The sequence below is a fragment of the Alligator mississippiensis genome, chromosome 4 (genome assembly GCF_030867095.1).
Source record: "Alligator mississippiensis isolate rAllMis1 chromosome 4, rAllMis1, whole genome shotgun sequence".
Classification (NCBI taxonomy): Eukaryota; Metazoa; Chordata; order Crocodylia; family Alligatoridae; genus Alligator; species Alligator mississippiensis.
In genome coordinates this window covers 159,565,263-159,584,350 of record NC_081827.1, presented here as the reverse complement: position 1 = coordinate 159,584,350, position 19,088 = coordinate 159,565,263, and the positions used below count along the sequence as shown (strand labels likewise).

Here is a 19,088-nt window from a genome sequence, read left to right as displayed (position 1 = left end):
ACACTGGGAATACTTAAGAACATAAGAGCTGCCATTCTGGGTCAAGTGACAGGCCCATCTAGCTCCAGGTCCTGCCTAACACCAGGTGGTCAGAACACTTTACCTGGGCCTAGCCATAGATCCACTCCCTACCATTGGAGTGGCCAGCCAAGGTCAGCTGACCTTTCACCCCAATATCAGCTCCTGACCTGGAATACGCTTGTCTCTCACAATGGCAGAACATGGATGCTAGGGAAAGAGTATTTATGCAGGGCCTGTGCAGACTGATCTGTCCCTTGCCCTTCTCTCCTTGCAGTATTCCAGCACCCAAAGGCCTAGGAAGGCCTTGTGTGGAACTTGCATCTGTAACTGCTGTGTTTAATACCCACAACCTGCATGGGAGTGTCCAAGCCCCTTTGGACCACAGTTACATCATCAGCCTCACTGACCTGGTTAAATGATCTGTTTAGGTACCAGACAGGGTGATGGAGTTGCCCTTGTGGTTAAAAGAGCTACACAGAAGCCCAGACCAGGCAATTAGGACAGCACAGGGCATGCCATATCCCAGCATACACCCACCAGGGCTCAGAGCACTTGCCCACTAGGCAAAGGGGTCTCCCATGCTCCTAAGGGCTGAGGAAATCCATGGGGCCTGGGGAAGGGGCATGGGGTGTGAACCACCCTGCAAACCTCAGTGTGGATGTTGGGCACGGAGCCGGTGAAGCCGTTTTCAGCGATGGTGCTGTTGGAGCTGTTGGGGGAGCTGGGGCCAGATCCCGGGGCACTGTTACACACCGAGGACACTGCAAAGGAAACAGAGATGCACACATCAGCTCCTGGCACTGATACCTGCTCCCTAGGGATGCTCCAGAGCTTCTAGACCACAGACACACCCAGCCAGAAGCCCCACACAGCCAGGGTGTTAAGCCCTGCCATTTTTGCCCTCCACCCAAGCTCAACCTGCATCACAGGTTCAGCATCAGCCAGGTGCTCCTCCCCTGCACAATCTACAGGATAAGAGGGGACCCCTGCCCTGACTGAGCAGAGGGGGCTACAGAGCACCTGCCAATGGGAACCAGGGGGCAGCAGGCAAAGGAAGGAAGCTGGGGACAGAAGAGACCTAGGTGGGGGTCTGCTCTCAGCTCAGACAACAATTCAGTCACTTCCCCTCTCTGTGCCTTTGCTTTCACATCTGCAAAGGAGGGATACCACTTCCCCTGATAGGGCTAGGGGTGCGAGGGTTGAATCCATTAGCACCACTGAGTGAAGGAAAGGGTGAAGCACAATTATCAGCAGCTAGTCCCAATTCCTGGGCCCACAGGACGGACAAGGGGAAGGTTGGAGAGTTGGGGCAGGGCACAGACCTCTGGAGCCACATTCAGCACTTGTGCTCCAGGGCTGTCATCGCTGCTCCCCACCTGCTGTACAATTCCTGCAAGGCCTGTCGGCTGTAGTCAATACAGTCCCACATGAGGCATAGTTGCTGCTGGCCTTAAGCCCCTTTTCCTCCCCACAGCTGCATCCCTCTCTGCAGGCAGGCACACCTGGACCAGGCTGAAGGCTGCTGAGCAACATCTTGCACTAGTGCAAGGGACCACGCAGGGCCAGGGCAGGTACACAGCTGGAGCTTTAACATGGTTCTGGATCCAATGTACCCAGGGGAGAAATCCACACACATGCCTACTCCTGGCAGGTTATGTCTGGGACCTGAATATGCCTATCCAGCCAGAAACTGCACAGTGCCTGGGCACCCACAGGGACACACACAGCCAAGCACAGCCCCCAACCTGGACAGGCAAAAAGCCAAGCACCAGTTCTGCCTTCTAGTTCTTGCCTTCCTCTGCAAGCTCCACCAGTCCCCCCCCTTCCTCCATCACAGCACCCTCTGGGGTTGCCATGTGGAGGACAGATCCATAGCTGGAGCACCACTTCATGGACTGTGCTGGCTGGCACCAGCCAAGGACTCTCACTCCATGCAGTGTGCTGGAGCTCTGCTGGGTTACACCAGCAGCTCAAGAGGATCTGGCCCAGAAGTTTCTATGCTGCTTCTCTTGATCCTCAGGCAGATGGTGCAACTTGACAGCTGCTACAGTTGGCAGCCCTGGGTTGATTCCCAAATGTGGCTGGTGTTGCATGCTAGCCATACCAAGGTGTCTGCCCCTGGCATCCTGTCTCCACCTAAAATGCCTCCTTGGAGAGGCATCTAGGTTCTGGGGTACTCCATTGCATGTGTGCACGCACGCATGCGCGCGCGCACACGCACACACACACACTGAGCAACTGGCTTTGGGGTGATTCCCTCAGTACAACAGCAAGACAAGGGAGAAGCTTTGCTGTAGGCAGGGCTCTGCCTTGTCTGTGCAGAGACCCCTTGCTCGGGGCAGGCAAACCCGAGGCTGAGGAACAGACAACTGGAGAATATATAAGCTTCCGGCATTTCCCCCAAGTCACTGGCTTGGCCTGAAGCCTTGTCAAGGAGGAACTGTCTACAGCATAACCCACACTGCAATCCGCAGGCCACAGAAACCACAAGGTGCCCCCTTCTCAGTTAGCAGATGGATAAGGGTGAATGCTGTTGAGGCGCATGACAGCCTGTTGGTCCAAAAAGCATGGGAACCACCCAGCTTAGGTGATTTTTCATCACTAGAGTCAAGCCAGTATATACTGGACTGGAAGACTCCACACGGGGTTTATACCAGCATAACTATACAATGATAAGCACTGCCCCATGGACAGGCCTGGGGTCTGAGCCCATGGACACTCTGGATGGCCTAACTGGTGTGAGCACATATGCAGCCATCACAGGCACAGACCAAGTACTCCATATGAGCCTGCACACAACCAGCTCTTGGCTGCCATGTGCTGCCTGGTCACATGATCTGTGCACACAGGCAGGGGCCTGGCATGTCCCTATCAGGCACACAGTGTGTACACAGACAGTCCAAGAGACAGCTGCGCATGGTCAAGCAGGTTCTCCCAGAGTAGGCTGAGTCCCAGTACAGCCTTCATCCAGTTGGTGTTCGCAGGTTAGGTGGGGCGGAGGGCAGCTCCCTGCTGCTTCCTGTAGAGGATCTACACCTAGCCTGCTGCTGCCGGGTCAAAGCCCCATCAGGAATACAAGGCCATCTCTAGTCAGACCAAAAAACACTGGTCCCAGCTTAACCAGCTCGGATGGCCCTGTGTCCCAGTAAGCATCCTACTGCAGGTCTGACTTCCTGCAGGATGAAGAAGGACATGTGCTAGTTTCCTGGCTCTGAGCATCCCCATCTGTGGAGGATGCCAAGGCTGGATGGCACCAGATCCCTACTGCATCAGGGAGCAGCAGCTCAGGCAGCTCTCCAGGTGGCTGTTCTGGATGCATCTAAAGGGCAGCTCTGCTTGAGAGCCCATGGTCAGAACGATTCAGAACACTGGCCCCTAGTCTGCACAGAGACCCCACAGCCTACCACAGAGACCCATCAGCATCACCTTGCCTGTTTTACAGATGGGGAAACAGAGACATGGGCAGGGAAAGCAACTTGCCACTAAAGCAAATCACCTGCAGAGAGAACCCAGGAATCTGGATGCTTAGCCTAATGTTCCATCTACAAGGCCCTCTGCCACCTGGAGCCCATCGCCTCCAGCCTGAGCACAGATCTCACAGTAGCCTCAAGAGGTTCTCAGCCCATGGAACCACAGGCCACCTGCAGGATCCTGTCAATCTGGAGAAAGCCCTGTGCAATCATGGGGCCCTGAGGGTGCCACCCAGAAACTTCTGTGGTCAGGGCCCATGCCCTGCTACCCCTGTGCCTGCTGCTCACCTGTAATCTCGATTGCTCTCTTCTTGAACGTGCTGATGACGGTCCCATCTTTCCTGCGCAGCAGGGGACTGCTCCTCCTCTCCGCCACCTTCTGTTTTAACCGTGAGCGCACTTTTAAATTGGGTTCGGAGGCTGGAGAGACAAGGGAAAGCCGGATTAACCCTCTGATGCCCCCCATCCAATACCCTCAACCACTTTCCTCCTCCTCTTCCTTTGTCCTGCCAGCCTTTGCCATATATCTGGCCCTGCACCCACCCCTGGCCTGGCTCACAGCAGGTGCCCTGGCTCCCAGGGGTGAGCTATGGGTGGGTGGCAGCTGGGTCTCTCATCAAAACAGAATCACCCACTTGTAGAAGTCCTGCCTTCTGACTGAACCTGGGGCCTCTGGGCTGCAGGTTCAAATCCAACTCAGGGTTGTAAGGAGGACCTCAGGGATCCTCTGCTGATGACTGCTCAGTAGCTGCTGTGGGATACAATCTGGTGTTTAACAGAGCATGGAGCTCTGTACCTAGGAGCTGGGCTTTCTGTGCCTTGGGCTTTGTGGCCCTAGGGAGGAGCTAGTTCTCCAAATGAGCCCAGCTCCCAGTGTACCAAGCTCTGGTGGAAGCTGACTGTTAGACACTGTACAAGTAATGACAGCCTTCTGCATGCTATGATGAAGCCATGTCAGCAACAACTGTGCCTCCCACTGGACACAGGAGTTAATCTAGTCTCTGCAGTCTGCTGGATCTTGACCTCTTCACTCAGACTGTAGCCCTTGTGATGGGTCACTGTGACACCTGCACCAGGACTGCTGGATTGTGACCCTCCCACCACATCTCAGGCAGGCATCCAGCCATCTGACTCCCTGCCCTCCCCACCCTGCAGTAAGACTCACCTGTTTTCCGAAGCGGGAAGTCGTCTCTGCTGTCATAGGTGCCAAGCAAGGGGAGTTTGTAGGATGGCGGTGTTCCCGGGCTTCCTGTCTGGGGAGGGGAACTCTGGTCCAACGAGGTGTGGTGGGCTCCCCTGCAGAGACACGGCAGGCACAGCCATGAGGGAGACCCTCTCCCTTAGCTGCCCCCATGTAGCAAGGCGGCATCTGGGGAGTCAGGCAGCCTACTGTGCAACACAGTCCTATTGGGGTCCTAGTTCCATCAGTCAGGCCCTCATGGAGAAGGGGAACCAACCTGGCCCATACTCTTGACCCACATGGCTCTCCCTCCCCGAAAACTCCAGGTTAAGACACAATTTAGCCCAGGCTCCCTCATTGGCAGCAGAGGCATAGACAGGCTGGAAAGTATTCATAGGAGAGCAACAAGAACAACTAAAGGCCTAGAAAGCATAGCACAAGATCAGAGGCTGAAGAAATTGGGATTATTGAGCCAAGAGAAGAGAAGGCTGAGATGGGATTTGATAACAGTCTGGAAATACCTGAAGGGTGGCTATAAAGAGGATGGTGAGGGCCTTGTTTCTGAGTCTACAGGGGACAGGACAAGAAATAATGGGCTTAATTGCAAGAGGGCATTTTCAAGTTGGATATGAGGAAGAACCTTCTCATTCAGAGTGGTGCAGCACCAGGACAGGATCCCTAGAGAGGCTGGGGAGTCTCCTTCACTGGCAGTGCTTAAAAGCAGCTGGACATGCACTCCACTGAGCTGGTTTAGACATAGCTGCTTCTGTCTGGGGCAGGGGGATGAGTAGAAGTGACCTGCCAGGCCCATGCTCCTCTGATCCCCTGTCACCACCTGATCACCTCCCCAGTGTCATTAAAAGCACACAGGAGAAACAGGTCCAGTGCACATGGCTATCAATGTCCACCTCCAAGAGCACAGCAGACACAGCTGGCTCCAGCCAAGGCTGTGACATGGATGAGAGTCACAGTGAAAAACCCAGGGCAGCCCTGGCTCCAATCCCAGACCATGCCAGGCTCTCCCCATGCCTGGCGGCTACAAATGCCTCCTCCCAACACCCCACCTCCTCTTATGATGGTGGCAGGCCCAGTTCCTTCCACAGAGCAGCCGTGGAGAGCATCAAGGCTAGACTGGGGTTTAACAGCTTCTGTAGGATCCCAGGGGTCCTGGGTGATCAGAGCCCTCGCTCCACTGCACTCAGACCATGCAGATGGGGGCAGAATCAGGGACTCACAGGGAGGAAGGGCTCAGAGTGCAAAGGAGGAGGGAGGGAGGGAGGAAGCAGATAGGCAGTAGCAGCCAACCTAGGCTCTGCTTGAGCTGGCTAAGTGGATTTACACCCTAAGCATCCCCAGCTCAGGAAGTGGACCAGGTCAGTCCAATGCAATTAGCCACTGAGTGTGCCAGGCTGTGCCTTGAGCCAGAGACGAAGGCTGATGTCAGAGCCATCCACCAGGCTTCCCCCCGCCCCCTTCTGTGTGCAGCGAAGGCCCAGGAAACAGCTTGCAGCCCAACTGTCTTGATCCTGCTTTCCCATTACTTCCTTGCATCCCCATGCCTTCAGAGTGCCATTATGGGGAACTACACTCACGGACACACCAGAACACACATGGCCTGTATGTAACCTGCAGCAAGTTCCCACCGCTCACCAGGCAGGCCTCACCTAGCCTGGAAAGACAGGGAGCCCTAGGAGGCCATGTAACTCCTATGGCTTGCAAAAGGAACTGAATCAGGACCTGGATTCAACCCCCCAGCTCTGCCCCTCAGAAGCTTTAAGTGACTCACATCCCACCACACTCTTTCCCCAAAGCAGAGAACCCAGGTGTCCTGACTCCCAGCTCCAGCCACTGAACCACACCCCACTGCAAAGTCAGGAACAAGCCACTGCAACACTGGATCCAAGCCCTGTGCCAATCATGAGGGCAGGCTCCTGTGAGGAGAGGCCTGACCCACTTCACCTGCCACTTGCTCCACCCGCCCTCATCTCTTGGTGAGAAGAGGCTTGCTGTGCCCACTGGGCACCTACCAGCATTTGGGGTGCTGTGGGAGGGAATGGTTGAGGCTGCCTGCTATCGGCTCTTTTGACTTGCTGAGCAGGAACTCCTGAAGCTTCAACTTCACTTCTGTGCTGGCGATGGCACCTGTAGACACACAGGACATGTCCATGGGCTAGTCTAAGGCCAGCCACCCTGCCCTGAGCACAGCCCCCAGGGCAAGGCTCTCCAGCCCTCCTGGCAGAGCACATGCTGACACTTTCAGCTGGTTCCTGGGCTGAGGAGTGAATGGGCCAGGGCTGAATCACCAATGCCCCCTGGCCAAGTCTGGCAAAGAGGGAGGTGGTCACAACCCCCGCAGGGTGGCTCTTATTTAAACCTAGCTCCAAGCCAGGCACCAGAACTAGATCTCTTCATCTCATAACCCAAAGCCAAGGCAGATACAAAACATGTCCCTGCCACAGGCCACAGTCCCACCCAGGCCACCACTGCTACCATCTCCCAGAATGTAACACTCTACCTCAGGCCTAGCACACTGCAGGCTGACAGCTGAGCTCTCCCAAGTCTTCCCACCCACACCAAAGATGAGGGCAGGCTCCACCTTGCACTGCTTCCCCTTTTCTCTTGGAGCTTCCAGCTGGGTGCCCATGTGGCAGACTCAGCCTCGCATGTCCTGGGCAGACTGGGCCTATCTGGTAAATGGCCTGATTTTTTGGGCTTGGCCAGGCATAGTTCAAAAAATAATGTGGACTTGTGGTCAACCAGGACAAAAGTACAAGCAAAAATAAGCTGGGGCAGGAAGCGCTGGCTCTACCAGCCCCAGCTTCACTAGCACTTCTTCACTTCTTACTCTCTTTGCTCTTCTCCTTGTTGCGGAGGATGAGGAGCTGCTGCTCCAGCCGCTGCTTCTCCAGCTCCTCCTGCCGCTGCTGCTCCCGCTTGCGCTGCTGCTCCAGCTCCTGCTGCCGTTTTGCCGCCAGCATCTCCTGCTGCTGCTGCTGGGAGAAAGGGCCCAATCAATGTGATCCCAGGGGGATGTCTATGGGGGGGTGGGGGAAAGAAAGCTAGATGGGGGATCCAGGTTATCCTGACCTTTTGCCACCAGGTATTTTACAGCACCAGCCCATGGGCTGCAGTGCCCTGGGGCTCGCAGTGTGATGGGTACTGGAAGCCAATGAAGAATAAGGCCATGCTAGTAGCAACCTCCCCATCTTCAGGGTGGAGGCAAGGTTGAGCCAGGCTGAGCCTTGCCAGCCAGTGGCAGAGCTGGTGGTGTAACAGGCCCTTGCAGCAGACTGTTGCAGCTTGGAGGTAGCACTAAGCTCCCAGCTCTTTTCCCTGCCACCTGGCTAGGTTACCTGAGGTGGAAAATGGGGGAGGCAGTGCCAATGATTTTCCTGAGGTCAGGAAGGGAGCGAGGGGGTGAACTGAAGCCCTAGAAGATCCTAAGAGACTCAGCCTGCGTTGTCAGTGCCGGCTTCCCAAGAGGTACAGCCAGGAATGGCTAGGACACCAAGAAGCCACAAGCAATGCAGGGCAACTGAATCTCAGCACAGCTCCATTCAACCACCTTCAGCCACAAAGGCTGCTGGGAAAGCTAACTTAGACTGTCCTGCCAAGCACAGCCTGGCTTTGCCAGAGTGGGTGGAAGGAAGATGGCTTGGACTTCCAAATAAAGTCAAGATTTTCACCTAACCATGTGACACCAGGAGCTGGAGCTTTGAGGAAGACAGACCAATGCTTCAGGACATAAACTCACAATAGAACTTGCATCAATGTCATAACTCAGGTCTGGCTCAAAAAGAAAAGCACCCCCCTGCTCAGGTCACTGCTGAACACTCAGTGGTATCTCACGCCTTCCTCAGAGACAACTGGCCCCAGAACCAACCAGGAGATGGAGGCCAGCCAGTAGTGTGTTCCCTACAACCCTTTGACTCCCCTTCAAGGGCTACCCAGGCCCAAGCCTACTTAGCTCAGGAGCTATAACAGGGCCTCCACCCCAGCTGTCACAGCACAGGGTAGCAAAGAGGCAGCAAGCGGGCTGTAGAAAGGGCTGGCAGGTCCAGCCATAGGGAGCCTCACCTTGAGGTGCTTCTGCAGCTGGACCTCATGCTGCCGGGTCAGGTGCTCATGCTGCTTCTGAAATTCTGCAAAGAGCAGCTGCTTCTGCAGCTGTTGCTGTTGCTTCAGGGCCAGCAGCTCCTGCTGCAGCTGCTGCTCCCGCACCGTGGGGTCCACGCTGGGCAGGCTGGCACGGGCCTCCGTCCGCAGGTCCACTGGGATGCTACTGCAGGAGGAGTTCGGCATGGCCACAGGCAGCGCTGGCTTCACGTCGACTGCTGGGGAGGAAGCAGAGCCAAGCCTCAGGGACTGTGTCCACTGGGGGGGTGGGGGAGCAGAGGCCAACTGCATCCCAGGGGCCAGAGTGCAGCCTGGAGCCTGCTGGACACAGCATCCCAGAGGGCTATAGTTAAACCAGGGCCAAGAAAAATGACCAGGATCTGGAAGTTGGCAGGTCTCCTTCCCGCCCTCCCTCCTTCTCTGTTGAGGACCCAAGAATCACCTCCCCCTCAACTGTCCCCATGATCTAGCCCCAAGCCTTGTCTCACTGTTCTGTCAACAGGGACTCCTGATCTGCTGTGGGAGATTGCTCCCTAAGCAAGAGGTTGGATCGGGGCTGCAAACAAACTAGGACTCACTGGGTGCCGCCAACATTTGGTCTGCTAATCCATCCAGTCTGGGCCCTGGCAGGTGCTGTTCTGCAGGAGCAGTGAAGGCCCTGTGGTCAGTGGCCAGCAGGGTGACTTCTTGGTCCCCAGTCGTCAAAGGGGGCACCACGAAGCATCTCCAATCCTTACTATGTCCCCTGCCCTGCCCCAGTATCACAGGTCAGGAGGAGCCCAGAGCCTCAGGTCAGGAGGTGCTGACCCCACCACTCAGCCACTGCTGTAGGGTCAGGTATCAAGTACACAATGCAGCATCACCTCCTGACTGCACCCTTACTGACATCCAGGGAAGCAATCTGAGCCTAGAGTTCAGGGCCCAGGGGTTGGTCCCCCTGCCAGTCCCAGGGAAGGGGTTGATGATCCCCCTTAGAACTGATGAGGCCAGGCAAGGCCAGTGCTCCAGGCCTTGGCACTTGTGTCCATGCCAGAGGGAGGTAACCATCAGCCACGGCCTGTGTGCTGCCTGCCACCTGTGGTCCCCAGGCCCCACTGGCATGGCCATGCCGGGAGCAGACGTGAATCACTGGGCGCTCTGGCACACTCTGAATGAGCCTGGCCTGCGGGTGACTCAGCTGCTGACACCCCCGATTCTTTTCCCAGCCTGTTGTAAAACCACGTGCGCCTTCATTAACATGCACAGACACAAGCCTGCCACCCCCGCTCAATGCCTAGGCCCCAGCCACCCTGCCAGGGGCAGATGGGAGGGTACTGGGGCAGCCCGATGGCCTGGGGTGGGGGTGCCCGGTGGGGTCAGCCCCTCCTGCTGAGCTCAGGCCAAGAAGTCTTTAGAAGAGGCTCCTCCGCCCCCCTGCAGCTTTATTGTAATTACACAGAGAGGTGGGAAATAAGAGGCAGCGCTAAATATAGACAGAGCCAAACAGCAGCTGTTCTGAGAGAGACAGGGCCGGGGAAGGAGGGGGGAGAGGGAAGGTCTGAAGGGAACAGGAAGAGGAGTGCTGGGAAACAGGGCTGCTAAGAGTCCCAGAACCATGCAGAGGACATGACGGAGGAGAGAAAAGAGAAGAGTGGTCCTCTGCTGACCAGGTCCCCTTGCTGGATCTCTTCTTGCTGGAAAGCTGAACTCCCCAGCAGCCTCTTTCCCTGCAGACCTTGGGCGATGGGCACTCCATGCCTCAGTTTCCCCTGAAAGCCTGGGGCAATTAAATCTTCATGAGCCTGGTTTGGAGGGCAGGGTGGGGTCACTTTGAGATGTGGTAATGTTTTACCTCCATCTCCTTGGCATTGCAACTGTTAGGGAGGGATAGCCAGGAGGCCCCATTCCACCCCACAGCCTCACACCCAGCAGCACTGCTTACACCCAGGCCAAGCAGGTGCAAGCATGCTATCAGCTCAGTGAGGCAGGGCCCCGTGCCAGCTCTGCTGAGGTGCCACACAACATGTGAGACAGGAGAATCCTGCCTGGGCCAGATGCGAGGAAAAAGACTCCTCTGTGGCCTGTTCCCTGTGCCCCTCTCCATCCTGGCAATGTGGAGGAGGCACTCTCTCACAACCTCATTAAACCCAGGGTACTGGGGCACAACCATGTTGTTCAAGTGTTTAGGCACCAAATTCCCACTCTGAGCAAAGGGGCTTGGGCACCAAAATCCCTTTAAAAATCCAGTGATTGCAATGACTCACTCAAGATGGCAGAGGGCATGAGTGATGGAACAGGGCAACCAACGTTCATGCCCAAGGCAGGGCTGCTTTCACAGTCTTCCCCCACGGCTGCTTCCCTAGATCCAAGGAGATGAGTTGCATGGGGGAACTCCCTTCCCAAAACACTGGCACTGCAGCCACATATGGGGAAAAACACAAGACATCAGAATATCTGGGTCTGTGTACAACAGGGCCCTACATCCCTGCCCAGGACCAAGCACATATAAGGCATCACTAACTGAGGGGAAAACTAGCAGTGACACAAGATGGCACTAGGACACCTGGGCCCTAGTCCCCCTCTGACCCTGACCTCCTACATGACTGTGAGCAAGTCACTTCACCTCTCTCTCCCTTCCCAAGCTACTGAGACTGCAAGCTCCTGCATGTGTGCAACATGGAGCCCTGACTGCCAATGATCACCTAGGTGCTGCTGTTAAATATGTAGTGACTGATGGGCTGCATTAAACTTTATTTATCCTGTGCATATGCCTACAGATAGACCATGCTTCCACCCACAAGGTCACGTGCTGAGCACAAAGAGACAGGACCAGCCAAGGACACCTCCATGCTGTGTGATCATGCCCCCCCGCCTCAGTTTCCCTATCTGTGAAACCAGGGCAACAGCACTTCCCTGGCACACAGGGAAGATGTAGCTGTATCACTCCAGCTTGTGGTCTTGAGAGCAGAGGGAGTGAGCCCCCTATACAGGATATTCAGCTGCTTCTCATTCATGGGTTTCAGCATGCAGGCCGTGTCCATGCTGTGGTGGCTGTGATTGCAGTGGAGAGCAGACACCCCCTGGATGCCTCAAGTGCTGGGGGCAGAGTAGCTGTAGCAGCATGGAGCTCTGGGTGGGCTGCACAGCCCTCTTGAGAGGTCGGGTGAGTGCTCGGATATGGTAGGCTCTGTGCTCCCAGCAGTGCTGCTCTCTGCACTACAGCTGGGCAGCATGATGCCAGCATGAGATAGTAAGCAGAAGCAGATGAACAAGGCCTCCTCAGGATCAGTCACTCCTAGCTGGGACCCAGCATTGCTGGGGCCACAGGCTCCACATCCCCTTGGGATCTCTCCCTGGTGTGGCAAGTTGATAGTGCAGCAGAATGGTAAGAACAGGACACTGGCTACCAGGGCCCTGGGGGACCATTCTTGATTCTACCACCCACTCCCCAAGCCAAGTCTTGGGGTCTCCCCTCCCCCAGCCCACCAGAAGAAAGCACTTTGAGGCAAAGGGCATGATATGGGTACAAGAGGTTGAAGCAAAGAGGAAGTAACCCCTTCCCCAAAGCGTTCAAGGTGACACAGGTCTTGGTAAACCCTGGGGAAGGTGTTTCCTGAGCCAGTTTCCTTCAGGGGGATCTGCATGGCCTGAGGGGCCTTGCACACAACTATATCACCAGTCTGAAGCAGCTCTTCTTCAGCCTCACAGTAATCAACAAGGGAGGTTGGGGGTCATTGTATAGGGGAAAACTGAGGCACTCACCATGGAAGAGATTTGCCCAAAGCCACCTGGCAACCTAGCACTGGGTCCAGGGGCAGAACCCAGACCAGGTACCCGTGTCAGGCAACCCTGGCAGGAAGCGTTAAGTGACTCTGAAAGCCAGGCCCTGGGGTCACATGCTGGAACCCCAGAAACTGCAGCCTTGTTCATTTGCTCAAGGCTTCGTAGAGAAAGAACAGTACCCAGGCATCTGGGCCCCCGGTCCATGCCTCTTAGTGCCTACTGAAGAGACTGTCACAGAGCCAAGTATGGAAGACAAGCATCCAGGCTCCAATCCATGCCTTATGCCCTGGCCCTCAGTGCTTCCTGCAGACCACTGCCCTTGGACTGTTCTCCCTGGGCACTCGGGGACCTTTGCAATTCAAGGAAGGAGGACCAAGTCCCAGCCCTAGCTCCAAACACTGCCACAGCCTCTCCCCCAGAGCCAAGCATTGCCGGCGCTGCAGATGAATGAATCCGCGCTCCCGCTGCAGCCGTGAGTAACTGCCTGGCAGACGCAGCCCCATTTGTATGCGAGCAGCAGGGCCGCCGCACTCCAATGAACAACCTGTTCTAATCCAAACAGGAAGTTGGGGGCGGTGGAGAGGGCGTGGGGGGGGAGCAGCCCAGAATACTAATACTCCCTGCTCCCCAGCATGGGTCATCCTTCAAGACATCCTGACACTGACGTGCGGCTGCGAGGATGGACAGACAGATGGATGTCACTCTGCCAACACATCGATTGATCAAGTCAAATGAGTCTCCAGGCAATACCCCATGCCCTAGCCTCACCCCCACCTTACCCCAACCCATGCCCCCCACTCCCCCGTAGCTGCAACACTGATTGGCATGCCAGAGGTATCTGCAGACAAGACCGCAACACATCTCTAGTGCCAGCATGCCATCGGCAGAGGGAGGAGCAGAAGCAGCTGATGATACCCCTCTGAAGCATTCAGTCACCATGGGGCCTGACTAAAATCTCAGCGAGGAGAATGCTGTGGTGTGGGGCTGCATGCCTGCATTCCCTGTAAGCTGCATTGAACTGCACAGCACACACACTGGGGGATGGGGGGTGCATGTCGCCACATTTCTCCATGTACATACATAGGTACATGTGTGTGTTACCAAGTATCCTCAACCTATTGTACATTTTACGCAACACGGGGAAGCTATACAGGTGCAGTTCTACCTATCCTGCATTTACTACACACTAAATGAGTGCACATGGGCACATGTGCATGTGGGGGCACATGAGCATTTTTCAGACAGCCTCAGTTTTCTGTATGGTGCAGGCATGTGTGCATGCATGCCAATGTGCATTTTTTCCAGCTGTGCTCAATTTACTGCCCATTACACCCATGGGGTATGCACACTTGTAGCTCCCCTCAGTCTGCTTCCCCCTTTACATTCAGGCCCGACTCACAAGTCAGGCCAGAGGGTGGCAACCAAGGCCCAGAAACAGGGTTGCACTGGCCCCAAGACAATGCCCCATGTTGCAGGGAAGCCTACACCAGCCCTGTCATCAGGGTGGGAAGGGGTACCCTGATTTTGAGCCCCTCCCACTTGTGCAAGGGGCTGCTTCAACTTCCAGAGCAGCCCAGAATCCAGGAGGTGCTTTGCCACTTCTACCCCTACACTCCAGACTACACCTGGGAGGAACAGCCTGGGAAAAGCAGCCAACGATCAGGCCCAGGGCACCAAGAGATGTACCAGTGTGGCAAACCAAGCTCCAGCCTTGGCATCTCTCCTGCAAGGGGAACTAGGGCTTCTCCCCTCCCCTGCAGCCCTGGTGGGGGGCACATGGCAGGAAAGCTGCACCCACCGCTCCCTGTCCAGATGCATGCAAGCACCCTGGGCAAGCAAGGCCCTGCGCAGCTACTGACACCAAGGCAAAGCCGATGTGAGTCATGACCAAGGCATATCACACTGCACATTTCCCCTGCTAAGGAATAAACCCACACCCAGCTGCAAGGCAGTGCCTGCCCCACCCTCCTCCCTGGGAGGGCTGCACATGGGGCAACCCTAGTGGAAACAGGGGATCCCCAGAGTGGAAATGTTAGTAGAGAAAAGCCTGCCCCCAGCTCCTCTGTTGCAACATTGGGGTGGGAAGGGGAAGGCAAAGGCATGTGCAGGCCCTTTTTGTATTTATGACTTTAAATCATGAATAAGCCCAAAGCCAATGGAGACGCACAGCCATGAGTAACAGGAGAACCAGGCCCACTGCAGTTTGGCCCTTGAGGTGGAAGGGGAATCCTGCAAGGGGTCCCAGCCCTTCTGCTTTTCGTCAGGCTGTAAATATAGGGAGGGGAAAGAGAGCAGCATTTGGCTCCTGGGTCTCAGCAAGAGGGTGAGGCAAAGGTCCCATCCTGCCCTACCTTCTCACGGGCTTCAGGCTAACCCGGCTAATCACCTCTGAGCAAAAGGAGAGGTATTAGGGCTCAGTGGTCAGGGCACTTGCCTCTGAGACCCAGGTTCAATCTCCTGTTCTACCAACAACTTCCTGTGTGACCTTGACCAAGTCCCTGCCCCTGGCAGGTATCAATACAACAGCAGTAATCCTGCTGCCTTGCCTCCCTAGGGCTGTGAGGCTGAACCCAGACTGAGGAGCTCTGAGCTGCTATAAAGGGAGTCCCAGCAGTAAGTCTACCTTTGGGTACATGTATGCAGCACCAGGCAGAAATGCCCAACCTAGCTCAGGTACCAGAAGCAAGCTAATCCTGTCGGCATAGTGCCATGCTGGCACTGATATACCCTAGGCAGAGCACCAGGCTAAACAGTACTATACCACTTCCACCAACAGAGCTAATAGTGAGATCTGCACAGCCTATTAGTGCCTCAGCTGGAAGAAGTGGCCCTTGCAGCAGAAGAAGAGATATAGGAGGGACTGAGGGGGGAGCCTGGGGTGCTTCGGCCCCAGCCAAACATGCACTTAGTCCTGCTCAGAAGTGGCTTTTTCCTGGCAAGAGGATGCACAACTTGGCCAGCAACAGAGTGCACAACACACCCAGGCAGGAAGATAGCCAGGACCCCAGCTGGGCTCTGTGGGGAGAGCTGGGGCGGGCCAGCCAGTAGCAGGTCACATGTGGTGGGGAGCCAGCAGGGGAGCTGCCCATGGCACAGCTGCAAAGATCAGAGCTGCTGCCCCGAAACCCAAACTTGTGCGCAGAGTGGACCCAAGACCCCACCACCATGTCCCCAGAGATGCAGATTCAAATCCCTGATCTGCTACAGAGCAGAAGCCCTTTAGCTCCAACCCACAAAGGTGTTTAACTGCCTGGCACAGATGCAGTAGCAGCACCTGACAGGCGAGAAAGCCATCAGAGATAGGACCAGACTGGTACCCAAGGCAGACATCTTAACACAACATAGTCATTGGCCTGGGAGCAAGGGACAAAAAAATCAGCATTAGCTCCTCGAGCTCCAGGAGCCAGATCTGTAGCACAGAATTTAGAGTAAAGAGCTTGAAAAGCCTGAGTCACATCCCAGCTCCCCAGAGGGTGCTGTTGACCTCCGTGCAGGGAGAGGAAGGTCTTGTTCTTGCTCCATAGTTTCCCCTTAGCCAGAGGGGCAGAAAAGTGACTCTCAGGAGGTCCCAGGTGTCCACTGCTCTGCCATCCTCCTCCTCACTTGCACTGGGGGAAGCCATAAACCAGAAGTGTGAGGGCTGCTGGGCAACAGGGGCTGTGCACACTGTCCTGGATACCCCTGTCTGGCATTTTCCCTACTGCAGTCTTGCAATGGGCTGCCACCCTGCAGACAGGGACAGTGCTGAATGGTGGATCTCAGCACCTGCCCTGCCATGCTTGCAGTAGGACTTCCTCCATAGCTCACTTGTCACTTCCTGTCACTGCCAACACTTCTGAGATGCAGCATGATCCGGATCTGGGTGCCCAGGTCTGTGAAAGACAAATGCCAACCCCCTGGCAAAGGGGAGCAAATTCCACTGCAAAGCCCCAAGGAGTGCTAGAAAGGGTGGGAACAGGGCTCTCTGCTGCCAGCTCCAATTAGACCCAGGCAAAAATACAAGAGCTGGAGTTTGTGGTTGGGGAAGATGATCCACCCAGGTCCATGCCTTCCACACACACCCAGTCATTTTCCCAAGGGTGTGACAGCAAAGAGCACGCTTGCCCTCAGCCATCTCCTGCTTCATCTCGCACTGGGAGTGGGGGAGGGGAGCCAGCCATAGCCTCAGGGAGGCGCCATAGGGCTGAAGCAGTGACAGGTAGATTCATGCCCCTACCCCACCCATCAGGTGATTATTGATATATCAGCCCTGCCTCAAGAAGCCTCCTAGGTAAATGCAGAAGACAATGGGCAAAAAGGGAGTGTTATTGCCCCAGTGCAGAACTCAAGCCCAGAAAGAATCAGTGACATGCCCAAAGGCACACAGGAAGGAAAGCCAGAGAAGGGGAATGCCCCCCTGGTCTCCAGAGTCTAGTCGAGGGTTCCAGCTGCAAGGCCATGTTCCCTGACCCATCAGTAACCAGGTAGGGGGAAGGGGAACAGGGGGACCCATCCAAGTCAATACCAGACATCTGCTGGCATCTCTCTACTACCCTCCACCCTGAACACCAGGACAAGCTTCTAATCCAGGGCTCCAGCCCTAGTGGGTCATGATCAAGGCAGGGACTAGCACTATCCCCAGGTGAGTCAGAAGATGATCTGCCCACAGTTCTGGTAGCATCTGTGCTGCTGGGGGAAGCTCTGGGCTCTGCTGGTCAAAGGTCTCCTATGCTCTGTTCTGAAGCACTGTGCTCAGGGCAGAGGAGTTCAAGGTGTGTCTGAGGCCTATGCACACCCATCAGAGCTAGTTTTAATCTCACTGGCTCCACTACCCACCACGGGCAAGCTGAAGAGACATGGGCCTCAGCTGCCCAGCAACCTTCCTGGTCTCAGGCAAGCCAGGGTGAAATCCTGCAAGGTCACGGCTTCATTAGTGAGCTGGAGACATCCTCAGGATCGCCTTCATGTGCAACAAGCACGTATCCTGACTGAAGCAGGGATGCAGCTGCAAAGCAACATGTCTCTGGGGAGATATCAGTGCAGCTACCTGTCCTGCGACAGATTTCCCTTAGGAGTTGGGTTGAGTCGCATAAACTCAGATCCTTGCAGGTATTTAGGTGCCTAAACCCCATGGATACGAAATTGGCACCTTTGGGAATCAGGGCAGCAGCTCCTGCTCCTCAAAGGCTGGAAGGAAGGGAAGGATAAATGTATTGAAGGCAGCAAGGTGTCCAGCAGTGCCTGGCACAGATCAGCTGACCCCCGCATCCTGGCTGGACTGCAGCTGCAGAAGCTCTATGTTGCCTCCCAAACACCCCTCCGCACAGGCTGAACTGAATATGTTCCCCAAGCCCCTGCTCCCAGGCCACTCTGCCACAGTGAAGGCATTTCCCAAGCTGTAAGGGGGTAGAGAGGAAAGGAGGCAGCTCTGCACTGCATGGACTCTATTTCAGGAGTTTCATAACCCACCTCAAAATTCCCCAGTGTCTGGAGTTTGCCAGCCTCTGGTTTGGCTGCCATGGCTCATGGCTGTCATCGCCAAAATGCTCTGTGTATTTATACCTCAAAGGCCTGATCCTTCTCCTGCCCCTAGCAGTTGTGCCAGTAGTGTGACTCCTGCTTTACCCTGAAGAGAGTGGGAGAGAGGCACAAGAGGCCAAGAGTGCTGGTGCCCTACCAGTACAGAGTGAGTGTTAAACACCACCAGATGATCATGGCAATAGCATAGGGACATAACCAATGACACTAGGTGCAGGACAAGAGAAAATTCAGGCCCTTCCACCAAAACCTGCTAGAGCTTGGAGGGAGAAATAGCTTTCCTAAAACCAACAAGGAAGCAAACCACTGTTTGGGGGTGGGGAGGAGTGGTGGCAAACTGCCATGGGGCTACCCCAGGCCAGCCTGGGCTCCCTGAGTTGGGACAGTGCTGGCCAGAGGCTGCAGGCAAAGCAGGGCTGGCTGCTGCTGAGACACCCAACTGGTAGACTCCCTCAGGGACAGGAAAGGCTGCTGAGATGGGGAAGGTCTCAAGGAAGTGAGGAAGGAAGGGCTGTAGGGACAGATCCTGACCAATCACAGAGCCAGCTGCCCCCTGGGAAAACAGGTGATTCTGGAGCTCCACCAACTCCAATGCCCTCAAATGCACTTGCCAGGAGCTTCTTCCAGGGAAAAGAACTCACCCCTACATGCATGCACACCCCTCAGCTGGATAGATAATAATAGAAAAATGACTTCCACTGAAGTGTCAGAAGAGCTCGGCATACAAGAAGATGCATCACTCTGTTCCACATGCAGGGTGCGCAGTCACCCACTCACAACTGTGCAAGGTGGACAGGGGAGACGCTCGCCCTGAGGCGCAAAAAAAAAACAACTTTGGGGAGCGCGAAGAGACAGAACCTCCAACCCACCAGCAATGCTCCCTGCCCTGAGCTGCAAATGGAGCCTAGGAGTCCTGCCTTACTATCCCTGCATTTGTGCACACAGCCTGGCTTTCCAACTGCAGTTAACGCATGGAGCTCTGGAGAGCCTGTGCCCAAAAGCCCCAGCACAGAGAACAAGGC

General features: G+C 55.6%; 1 protein-coding gene across 7 annotated transcripts in view; it reads right to left on the bottom strand.

Moving 5' to 3' along the window:
• HDAC5 (histone deacetylase 5) overlaps positions 1-19,088 on the bottom strand; it is a 92,925-nt gene that overhangs the window by 25,566 nt on the left and 48,271 nt on the right. For 3 of the 7 annotated variants that reach the window (XM_059726879.1, XM_059726882.1, XM_059726880.1), the window contains 6 exons: positions 8,749-9,005; positions 7,517-7,664; positions 6,699-6,813; positions 4,657-4,787; positions 3,780-3,911; positions 670-782 (listed from right to left, as the gene is read on the bottom strand). In XM_059726879.1, the coding sequence (XP_059582862.1) occupies positions 670-782; positions 3,780-3,911; positions 4,657-4,787; positions 6,699-6,813; positions 7,517-7,664; positions 8,749-9,005 (896 nt within the window). The remainder of the gene's footprint in view (positions 1-669; positions 783-3,779; positions 3,912-4,656; positions 4,788-6,698; positions 6,814-7,516; positions 7,665-8,748; positions 9,006-19,088) is intronic. The other 4 variants (XM_059726881.1, XM_059726883.1, XM_019475679.2 and 1 more) reach the window with 2 other exon arrangements.